Consider the following 12,336-nt stretch of genomic DNA (forward strand, 5'->3'; position numbering starts at 1 on the left):
GGCCCAGAAATTCTCCTTCAGAGGTCTGGGTAAACCAAACTCGAAGGAGCCAGCACCAGCAGAACTGGATTTATCTATTGGCAACCCACCAGTTCGAGTATTTCAGTGTCCCTGTGCCCATTCAGGCTGCATTTGGGATACAACCCAATATCATTAGCATTTATGCTAGGGGAAGACTAGCGAAGAACTGAACCTGCACAGCACAGTAGAGCTTTCCACAAACTGCACATGTCCCAGAAGGTACACATGGTCTATGAAGAAGTTGATTTTGATTGTTTCTGTGCACCTACAACTTTCTAAGGCAAACTACCGTTGTGACACCCAAAGTGATCAATCTGTTAAGAAAAATATGCTCTGAAATAACACAGGAATACTTGTCACCTTTAAAATTAGGATTTCATCATCCATGTAGCCAACAATTCTAATCTGGCCACAACGGTCGTGCAGTCTTGAAACAATCCCAATTCAGAACAGTATTTGGCCTCATTCACCAGCAGCCGGCTCCTAGATCTGCCTCTCACAATTCATTCCTGTACCCCACTGACCAAAACCTTCCACTTGAAAGAAGAAGGAAAGATCAAGGCAACATCATATCCAGTAAAATTACATGATGTTTATCCTAAATGTTATTCTTCCATTGTGGGTTATATGCTGCTTAAGGTAAAGGGAAATTGTTCTAAGCTTATAACAAATTATGTTGTGCAGTAATTTATCTATATAATGATGGAAAATGATGATCAAAACTTTCCAAGAGACTCCATATACAGATGGGCTGGAAAAGACTTAGCCTTAAAGCCTAGCTACCAGAACTGGAAAGAGGTACTTGGGAGCAAACCAACAACCACTTCTGGAAAAGAAAAACCCTCACTCCTTCAGCTTCCAGTGGGATTTATCACTCAATTGTGCAAGATAGCTCCACACGTGCTGAGCAGATTCCTGGCTGGATTAAATTCATTTCACTCATTTCCCGCAGTGCTCCTCCCCTTCCTCCCTTTGCTGTGACACAGGCAATGGTCACTGCCCTGTCTGTGCAGGAACTGACACTTACCTCCCTGGATCAGCCGACAGGGAGCCAGGAAGGGTATGACTCAGAAGGGCTGACAGAGTTAAGAGGATTCCACTCACTGCTACAAACCAGCCAAGGATGAGGAGTGGAACAGGAGAAGACACGGTGGAATAAGGAGACTGTGGTTCCACTCAGCTGCAGCGCAGGTTGGCACACAAGAAGCTGCTGCACTGACAGCCAATATGCACAGCATAGCAGTGGTAAAATAAAATTTGATTCAGACAGCTGTGCAGTTTTCTGATTTTGAATACATCAAACCACCACTCACTTCTGAGTATTAGACTCAAAACAGTCTCAAGGTGATGAAGCTTGTCTCACTCTTCAACAAGATCTTATGGCAAAAAAGTAGCAGAAGAAAAGACTTAATACCTTCATCTTAACTTTAATCATGTATCTCCTTCTTTTACTGTCCCTCCTGTCCTGTCTATGAGTAAGGGTGATTCATTTGGAAATGGCACAGAATCTGGGAGCATACAAATGATTTGTTCATCAAATGTACCATGCACACACAGACACACATGCATCCATACTGGCTACAGCAATTTTGGAGATAAATGGGAGGAAACTCATTTCACTACACCTCACAAAGGATTCACTATATTAAACCCAAGTCTGCCTTTAACAGGAGTTGCTGTATGTAAAGAGCTACACTAGAGTGCTAAAGGGGAGTAAAGAATATGCAAGCTGAGACCGATCAGCTCATTACATATGCTATGCATCAAATGCTATGCATGTCCCAGCAAGGACACTAATGTGAGAAATCCCTGACTTCTATCAGAGTGGCTGACAAGCAGAGCTAGAGGGGCCTAAGTTTGCCAGAACGTAACACAATAGCGATTAAAAGACATTGCACACTAAACAGCACAAAGCACTGCTTTCCTATTCCTTAGGAAGAAAAAGCACTGGCTGCTCCCTCAGGCAGGCAAGTGCCTCACACGAAAACAAGGTTCCCAACCAGCTATCGTGACCAACTGAGAGCCAAGGAAAGAAGAATAAAGACAAGCAAAATAAATCAGTCACACCAACATACAAGGCTTAAAAACAACAGCAAACACAACCCCAAAACAGATAACTCACTCTAGCTACCTGAGCAGCTGGCCTAGATTTTAAACAGATAGGCGTTCCCTCTCTTGTGTCCCCCCCGCCCTCTTTTTTTAATGCTAGTCATCCTCAGAGGATTTTCTTAGCTTTGTTTCCCTTCTTGTTTCTAGGAAACAACCTCAACTAGCTACTGCAAAAAAAAAAAAAAAAAGATAATACACCAAAATGAGAGAAGTGCATTGAAAAAGCAATGGAGGAAATAAAACTGAAAGAAGAGGACAGAGTGATTTGTCCCACCACAAGAAGTAAAAAATTCAGCACATTTTTCTTCCCCTCACTTTACCCAGAAGATTGACTTGGTTACTCACTGCATAACCCTAACAGAGATCAAATTAAGCGAGGTTATTTCACTTGCCAGAAAAAAAAAAAAAAACCCAAAAAAAACCAGGCAGGTGCAGGCAGCAGTTATAAGACTTTCAGATAGGATGTAATTTTTCTCGCCTATGTTGTTTCATCTCCCAAGACAACAGCCTTATATGAAAATGGTGGCCTTAAGTATCTGCAGCACTCGATGCCTCTAGTCTTTATGGCAGACACGAAGAAAAACCCTCCTGTAACACAAGCATCCCACCAAAACAATACCAGGGTCAGCAAAGCTGCTGCACATACTGCTAAAGTGAAAGCCTCATTAAGGTCAAAGAAAAGAAAGTATAAAAGGTTAAAAAGCCAGTGAGAAAGAAAGCTCTTTGGCACCACTGTGGAGTTGGAATGAGCTTGGCTTGCATTTGGAAATGCTTTTTTCCAGGAGATTCAGAAACTTTGAGAGATTCAGAAACTCCAAGAAATACAAAATCCAGAAAAACAACTGTACTTAAAAACAAAAATCACTTTTGGCAAACCAGAGACCAGAGCTATATTTCTGCTCAAAGAATGCCAAGCTTCTCATGCACTGGTGCCCCTTCACATAAGCATTCATATGCCCAGTGTGGATGAAGTCAGGAAGCCTCGGGCAACTGTTTTGATCTCAACCAAATTAATCTAGGTATGTTGAAAGTGTTCTTAGGAAAATACAGAGTTGTTATGTAAATTCAGCCTTTAGGGGTAGGACAGACTGGAGGAGCAAAGCATCTGCGTGTCAGGATTGCAAAACCTCAGTAAGTAGAAATCACTGGAGTACCTGGGGCACAGCTATAGATGACCAAGTTGCACGGACAAGTCACGAACCAACTGTGCATGACCCATAACCAGTCTGGTACATCAGCCTCACGTAAGAAGCTTTGTTAACCACTAAATTCAAAGAAATAGAAACAAAAATAAATAAAATAAAGCCAATATACCAGAAAGGCTAGGGTTCTTGCAAATGAAGAGAAATTCATTGGAAACATGAAGGGGGGGAACAAAACTAAAAAACAACCAACAATAACAAACTGAACTTGCACTAGCTTAGTAAGGTCTGCACCAGTACTCCATCATGTTTTGACTTAACTAATGCTTGTTCTGTTAGAGAGTGTCTTGACTGCAGTAAATCACAACAGCATCACAAACAAGCCACCCAGGGCACAAAAGCAGCAAGTCATATAAGCCATTATGCTGCAACAACAAACATCTGGCATATTCCATAGGCTTCCTGCCCAAGCCATGAGATGCTACCACCACCAAGTAAGAACAGGAATTCCCTTCTAAAGCCCTAAGGAACCATATAACCTTTTAATTACCCAAAATAATCTCCAGGTGTTCTCATGCTTGATTAAATCAATGTTAGGGATGCAAAAGCTCATCAGAGGACATCACTATTAAGAAAACTAATGTATCTTTAGTTGTGCAAGAGCCCAAAGCATGTTTAATGCACTTGTTCTCTCTCCTTGCCCTCTTCAAGTGTGAGCATATTCGGTGTCAGAAAAGATACACAGGAAGAGGCACTACACTGTATTTGCCTGGCTCCAAAGGCTTCAAGCACAAAGGATGCTGTCAAGCACAGATGTGGATCTCAACTTGTCTGCATCTTAACAGACTGCCCACTGACAGAAAATGAGGCAATGGGCAGAAATTAAAATACATGAAATTCCATTTGAATTAGGAAATAATAAAGAAAAACAGAAAAACCAAACGCCCCACTTCTTTTTCGGCTCTGCAACAGTCGATAACACTGGAACAGGCTGTCCAGAGAAGCTGTGGAGTCTGTGTCTTTAGAGATATGCAAAAGCTGCCTGGCCATAGTCCTGGGCAACCTGCTCTAGGTGGCCCTGCTTGAGCATGGGGTTGGGCTAGATGATCTCCAGTGGTTCCTCCCAACCACAACAATTCTATGATACAGCATATTGCTAGGATGGACAAAGTTTCCAGCCAGTTTTACTGACCCCATCTCTCATTTTGGACACAAACATAGAATCCTTAAATGTTGCTAGCCTGTTTTTTATATACTTGAAAAGATCATCTATAATTCTTGTGGAAGTTCCCTTCTTCTAACTCAAGTTTTCACACCTTAAGAGTATGTCTATGCAACGCCACTTGGAGATATTTCCCTACCTCTTCTCTTTTAGTTTGCTGACCAGCAAAATAAAGAAGCTCAGAGGAAGAGCCAAGCTCATACAGACTTCTGTAGCCCAGCCAGCTAGAATAAACCCACATAGTGCTCCATTAGGTAGCTAAGGTTTTTCCTGAAGATACACTCTTCTGTATTCCCAATCTGTTCCCACTACAGTATCATACCTAAGTTGTAGAAATACCTCATCTCAACAGTCATGCTTCCACTGGCAGGGTAAAATGGTTTTCCTCCCCACCTTTTTCAAAATGCCATGTGTTACAAGACCTCTACCTGCATTTCTCAGTCTCTCTCTAAAATTTTTAAGCGGTCACATTCTTTCAGATAAGTCCCTTCCACAGACCAGCAAACATGACATGCTTTGCACCTCCATGGACACATACCTTTGGTTGACCTTTGGGTAAGCTCTACCTTCAGCAAGATCAGGATCTGGCTCCAAATATCTATGATTTTGCTAAACATGTGACTCACAAAGCCACAACTCCAGCTCTCAGCTATGTCCCTCTAGGTAGCTCTTTTGCTGTCCATCAAAGTCTCCTTCTGGATACCTCCATCTAGACTCAGACTGCAGCTGGTAGATGTGTTGAACTTCAAAGAATCCACATACAAGGGGCTGTCAGCCTGAAATCCTTCTCCCCATTTGGATGAGGAGCACAGCAAGTCATAAATTGCAAGGCATAATACAAGAAGGCTTTTAAAAATTCATTGAAGCATCACTTGCTCCACTAGGTACACACTGGCTTAAGATCACATTGAGTTATGCATTAAGTTCATCACACTAGAGAGCACAGTTAAAAAGTCCACAACGTATTTAACTCCCAGCTTAGAGCAAAAGGAAGGAGAAGGGTTCCATTAAAAGGGATCCCATTAAAAGGTGGCAGGTAAAATGAAATCCTGCTCCCTTGCCAATGCCGAGTCTCATCACGCTCTGGTGTTAAAAGCCCAAAGAACGGTAAATAGCCTCCCTGTAGAAGGCCATGGGGGAAAAGACCCCAAATCCTTATGTTGATTCATCAGTCCTGGCTTATCTTAGGTTTGAAGAATGTGGTTAGGTGACTCACCCTGCTGGATAAGCAACGAGGCCAGTTCTGGGGTCGCAGGCTAATCCTCTGCCTCCTGACACAGTTATCCCCAGCACCTTCTCCAATGTCACCTAGTGCATATGAAAAAGAAAACAAAAAGTATCATTAAACACGAGTGCCATTCAGACGGACCCGTATACATGATGTTGATGGTCTGATTCACTCTGGCACTAAGAATAATCATAGCTCCCAGAAATTCACTGACAAGCACCCATGTACAAAAGCAACCCTACTCAGTTTTCAACATAGGCACAGTAAAATCCTGCTGGGGTAGAGAGTTGTCAATCCACTGATTACTTTGTCTATGCCAGAGCATTGCAAACCATTACAAAGACAGAGGACTGCAAGCAGCAGATAGCACTGGTGAGAAGCTGGGACGCACATTCACTGTCAACTGATGCCCATCCTCACAGCAAGAACAGCAGACCACTTTCTCCAGAGCTCTTTCCCCAAAATAATTGCCAGGCAGACCTGCCCTCTCTATCTCCGCCATCTAATGGTAGATGGTTCAGTCTCATCCCAACCTTTTATTCCTAGGAAATGAATAGTCAGTTTTTCCCGCAGTGCTTCAGTTGGAAACCACGTCCAGTGGACAAGGGCATCCCTCCCGGGAACCTCAAGAGACAGAACAGCTTACCTGACTAGGTTCACAAGCCCGCATACCAATGATTTATGCAAGAGACACTAATCCAACATGCCTGCTTTTCCCGCTGAGCAAAGACCTCAACTATTTTTAGGAAAAGAAAAGAAACGCAACTGCAAAGCGCTCCTTGGCAGATACAGCCATTCATAGCCAGGCCTCTGTGGCAAGAAGCTGGAAAAAGCCAAAACAAAAGGGGAAAGGAAGGGGACAGACGGACACAACATAACATTTTAGGGGGTGCTCCCTGGCAGAGAAAGTATCAGAGTTTAGTCATTACCCTAAAGCAAAGGGTTACAATGGGATCATACTGCACTAAATCAGATTTATGAAAGACCTCAGCCTCTAAGCACAAACCAGTTCTCAACCTTGGGGTTGTTTTGGCCAACACAAAACTATTCTCTTTCCTTTACATTTGCACAGCTTTATTTTATTTACTATACATTTGATGTATACATTCCTACTCAGCACTGCTGTCTCTGCCAAACTCCTGCATTTTACTGGGTCACAGTCTTCTGGTTTTTATTATCATCATCTAAGTTGTATTTGGCTAAGGCCTCAAGGGCATGGACGTGGCATAAGAAGTAACTATTGTAATAATTACTACTACCTTTAGTAGCTGCCCTGAAGATGAACATCTTGTATTAACACCAACATGGTGCACAAAAGACAGGGGCAGGGCAGGTTCCCCATGCCACCCTGACCACACATCTTATCAGACCCAGGGAGTTCAGCTGAAGCATGAAGAAACAAGGACTCACTGAGCTCATGTCCCAGGTTACTAGAGAAGGCGACAGAAGTAACCCCACACAAAGAACTACTATGCTTTAACCAGTAAAACAGGGCTGAGGTACCACCACTCCACATGAGTTGTCCATGCATCAGCTAGTTCAAATTTGGTCTGCCCTCAAACCAGTGACATGGAAAATGCAAGATTTCATCTCCTAGCCTCTGGAACAACTTGGTCTTTTTTTTCCCTTTTAGTAATAATAAACCACAAATACGGTAAGATAGTAGGAGAGAACACCAAATTGTCCCCTTCCCTTGCAAAATTAGTATCTCTGAAAACATGTTTTTTTACAAAACTCCACTGGGTTTTTGTTAAAGTATAGGAACATACAATTAAAAAGGCATTTACAAATCCACTGGTAAAGTAAGGAAATAGTTTTGTTGGAACAAAAATGTTGGGAGAGAAAAGGAATGAAGGAGGCTAGGAGGATAACTACTCTTCCAGGCTCATTAACAATACTTTAAAACACATTTATTTTTAAAGCAGCATCACAATTGCACGGAAAGAAGAACCCAACTCTTCTACTGCTGAGAGTCCAGCTCCAATCAGCAGTTCTCAACCCATCAAACTAACAGAGGTTTAAATTCCTATAGAAACTGCATTCTTGACAGCAAAGGAGGAAGTGGAAGAGACGTGCCATTCAAATGCTCCAATCCAGATAAGGCAGCAATTACTTGATGCTGTCAGCAAACATCAATTTAGCAATGCTGTGCTTACGCTGGCTGTAATTGCAACTATCTTAAAAGGCACTACTTGACCTTGGCTATGCAGCTATTCAGCAGTAATTCAGCAACTTGCTTTTACCAACAGGTAGTATGCTTTTGCTCTTTGAGGACGTGTATCAAGCTTCTCTCTCAGTGTGCAGTCTTAATGCCACAGCTGCCTGCTCTGGAGGGGACAGTTCCTTTCTTCCACATCCCACTCATCCCAATGACACCCCCCCACCCGTTTCCCTTATGCCAGAACTGGCATGGCAACTGCCTGCCCAGCAGGCCAAACCAGCAGAAAACTATGTTGTAGGCTTTGTTTTCTGGTTGGCAGCCTGAGGAAGCCCCGGGGAGCTCAAAGCATGGGTAAATAAAAACTGTCCCCTTACACTAGCAACTACATGAATTCAGACTTCCCTCCAAAACCCACCTTGTATTTGGCAGTGTGGAAAAATCTGCCCCCTCCTAGTCTTTAAGAGGGAGAGAAACTGAACAAGAGACTAACTGATTCATTATGGCACTCTAACCCCACTAACAGCAAAATGTCACACTCGCTTCAGCTTCCTCTCACACTCCAGGGTCTGTAGAGGCCCCATGCTGCTCTGCCAATAGACTATTTGTGCCAATGCTAGGAGGTGGAAAGCCTACCTTTCTCCTATGGTCAGCACACTGTTTGACACAAAAAGGGTAGCTCAGTCTCCGGTTCCAATTATTCTACTGCCAGTGAGTAATCTGGCTGCCAACAGATCACTTGTTGCACCAGAAAAAGACAGTAACTATCAAGGGCACTGGTACTGATAGACCTAGCACCACAGAAACAGATACCTGTATCCAGAGACTCTTAATTAAATTTCTGAAAAAGATTCCCCCTCTTTTTCTCCTAGTCTTAGCTTTAGAACATTCCTAATGAAAAGAATCTGAAAGACAACCCCATGAGCCTGTCCAATGGATGCTCACACAACACCTTCGCATGATAATCCTGGAGTATTGAAAATAGCCTGTTTCAAAAAAGAGTAGATGTAACTTTAATATTGTTCTTATGATACTTGTGAGCTCTGCTCCCACCAGCCTGCTCACAGTACACCACAGCTTTATCCCCATGGACAACCTCCAGACTAGGTGACACGAGAGCAAGAGACAGTCACCTGTCACAAAACTAGAGAGAAGAATGAAAAACACTTCAGACACAAAAAAAAAAGAGACACCAACCCAGTGTAAATTGGATCCCTCCCAACTTGCCAGCTAAAACAATGAAATTATTCATTTAATTAGAGCAGGAGTACACCAATTGTAACTTCCTCATCTGGAATTAAGATTTCTCAGCAAAGGGCAAATCTGCAGATACAGGTCTGCTATTATCCCACCCCTGAAATTACGACTTACAACAAAGTAGGAACCCACTTCTTCACGTGTCAAGTGCAGTCCCCCAGGCCTACACAGCCAGAACCACTGCCATTCATACAAGTTTCCCAGGTGGTACTTAAGCACATCTCAATCAGAACTACATTTCCTGACACACCTTTCCAAATCTGATTTGAGGTAATGACAGGACCTGGAGAGTCTCTCTGCATATCTGAAACACCATGGTCATTACCAACAGCTCCCATATTGGCCCAATTTGCTTCCCACAGTCATCAGACATGTTGTTGCTTGATCAGGCCTTTAAAGGCAATCAATGGGCCACCTCACACCCTCCTCCAAGCCTGGAAACAACTACAAGATTAAACCTGTCATTTTGTGCACCTAAATTAGAGGCGCAGAGAGGAAGCCAGCTATCCACATTTGTTACTTCATCCCAAGGCTTCTATTAATAGTATTTTCAGTCAAGGTTCTCAACACAATTTGCAAACGTTATCAAAATAATCAATGCAATGTGCTCCTGCAGTTCACTTCATATTGCTTTGATGCTACCTGTAACCACCGTGTCTCCATTCTTTAAGGTCAACTTTTTTTTTCAGATTTGGAGACTCAATACACATTCTCAGGCACCCGAACCAGAATCAGCTGTGCAGCTAGCGCCTGTCTTGCAAAACCTGATATTCACTAATTTTACAGGCTTAAATCTAAATCTGGCTGCTTGGAGTTGCACAAACATGTAAAGAAATTCTAACCAGAGTCTAACCAGATCATTTGTCCTACTCCTTCCATGTCAGATCCTAAGATCATTAAACAGTTCCCACACCTGGCAGGACCAGACAGAGTCCTGAACTGCAAAACTTGAGATACTGACAGGCATTCATGGCAGCCAAGTCTTCCCTGGGAGAGGGGCCTAGCTACAACCCAATCCCACCAAAGTGCACTTCTGAGAGCAGCCCTTGCTTCTCTTGGGCACAGTCCCATGCAGCATGAGGGGAAAGCCCACGCTTGTGTGACAAAGCCATACCACCTCTGCATTACTGCTGAGGTGCAGATAATCCTTTCAGAGAGTCTGCTCTAAATGGCCCTGCCCAGCCTTGTTTGCCTTTTCAGGAAACAAGATGCATGACCAGCTGCCTCCAGCTCTCAAAGAGCGAGTTTCGTACTCATGCACGCTCTTTCTGTTGTTTTGAGGAAGTTACCACAAGCGATTTTTACCACGTGCCAACAGGACAACATGGAAATCCTTGCAGGATCAGTTCAACTTCAGCCCCCCTGCAAGCACTCTCCTCCTTCCCACCATTTGCATACCTTCGGGACACTGCAAAGCTGTACAGGAGGCAAACACTGTGGCCTGCACACCTAGACAGCACGCTCTTAGAAAGCCATAGTAAACACACCTAGCGCAGTAATAAATGTCCACCAAAATGGGTGCTAAAGGTGACGACCTTGTCACAGCGATGGCCCTGCCTGACCTGAGCTCACAGGTGCTCTCCCAACCTCAGGTGCCCTGTTTTACTACTGAGCCACTGCTGCTGGGTAGGAGCCCCTGTTTCCATGCTTGCTTGCCCATCAGCAGACTTCTGCAGAAAATTTCAAGGAAAAGCCATTTTTAACACCAGGCATCCCTCAAAGAGTTTAAACTGTAGAATGAATGATGCTGCTGTTCACCCAACCACCCTCCCCAGGCCAGCAGAAGACTAAGCTGGAGTTCAGTAACATTTCAGCCCCTCTTCCCCATACACATATGCTCAAGAAATTAGAGAGTTTTCCAATTTGATTAACTCACCTCCTGCCTTCTAATACTATCCATGTTCTCTTCTGGGCCCAAAATCTCATCATTCTCTATAAATACAATGTATTTAAGCATGGAAATAAAGAAACAAAGCATTTGAGAGGATACATGCAACTCTCCAGTGCTCTGAAAGACCACCAAAGAGAGAAAACTAATGAACAAGACTACCCATATGTCCTAGAACCTACATTAGGCAGGAGGCTACCACCTGGGAAAACCATGTCCAGCAAGCAGATGTGTCTGTTCTAGACTTCATGAGATTGGCCATCTTGGATCAGGCAGTATCTAGCCCTGATTCCTATTTCCATTTGCAGCCGTAAATGAAGGAGAAAAGCCAGTAAGAACAGTATCATAAACAAATGTATGGATAAAGTTTCAGAACAGGGAAAGCAAATTTGACTCTTTCTCACCTCCTGTCAATCTCCCAATCTCAAAATAGATATTCTCAGTTTTTAACCTATTTCAGTAGAGTTGTCTACCATGAACCTACCCACTATGTCTTTAAAAGCTTCATATTCACAACATCTTTTGGCAAGGAATTCCACCAGTCTGGTAGATGTTGCAAGAAGAATCATTTTTCATTGCTTGTTTTAAAACTGACTTCTGTTTCATTTGATGTGCCCTAGTTCTTTTACGGGAAGAGAGTGAATAGTCAGTCCTCATCTAGGGCTCACCTTTAGATGGCTCACGATTTTGTAAGGCACTACACTATTCCCCCTAAGCTATCTGCGTCCAAGTACAAGAGTCTTCACTTACTCAGTTTATGGCTGTCTTGAAAGACATTTCATATCTTTGATCAGCTCTGATGCTCTTCTGTGAGACTCATTCCAGGTCCACTATATTCCTTCCAAGACGAAAGAGGAAACACTGAGACAACAAATGTAACCACTGCGAGTGTTTACAGAGCAGAATAATATCATCTTCTGTTTTGCTCTCCATTCTTTTTTTCCATTAGTATCTTCCACTCAACCTTGACATTCAAGATCATCTGCAGTCAGCAGTGAAGAGGTCATCCTGCTCAGCAAAGTGAGGGATAAGAACTCCTGCTGCTTTGCACTTGGAAACTTACATCTGTTTGCCTATGGAAAGGGAAATCCTATTCTTGAATCAACAGCTTGATTTCAACTTCCTCCTTCCTCTCCATGCCTTTGTGAGCTCTAATTCATGAACAAGAGCATTCTCAGAGGCAGCTCTTGCAGTATAATTATTCCATTCCACTCCAGAATGGCTACTTCAATAAATGTCCACATGCAGACAATTTTAAAAGCCTTCCCATGAGCCTATGTATAACACAGTTAACGTCTGAATCCATTTAAT

The 12,336-nt window shown here is 43.1% G+C and overlaps 1 protein-coding gene across 4 annotated transcripts in view; it reads right to left on the reverse strand.

Moving 5' to 3' along the window:
• MAPKBP1 (mitogen-activated protein kinase binding protein 1) overlaps positions 1-12,336 on the reverse strand; it is a 97,705-nt gene that overhangs the window by 62,157 nt on the left and 23,212 nt on the right. For all 4 annotated transcript variants that reach the window (XM_069857937.1, XM_069857938.1, XM_069857939.1 and 1 more), the window contains one exon: positions 5,711-5,802. In XM_069857937.1, coding sequence (XP_069714038.1) covers positions 5,711-5,802 — 92 coding nt within the window. The remainder of the gene's footprint in view (positions 1-5,710; positions 5,803-12,336) is intronic.

Source organism: Phaenicophaeus curvirostris, chromosome 5 (assembly GCF_032191515.1).
Source record: "Phaenicophaeus curvirostris isolate KB17595 chromosome 5, BPBGC_Pcur_1.0, whole genome shotgun sequence".
NCBI classification, from domain to species: domain Eukaryota; kingdom Metazoa; phylum Chordata; class Aves; order Cuculiformes; family Cuculidae; genus Phaenicophaeus; species Phaenicophaeus curvirostris.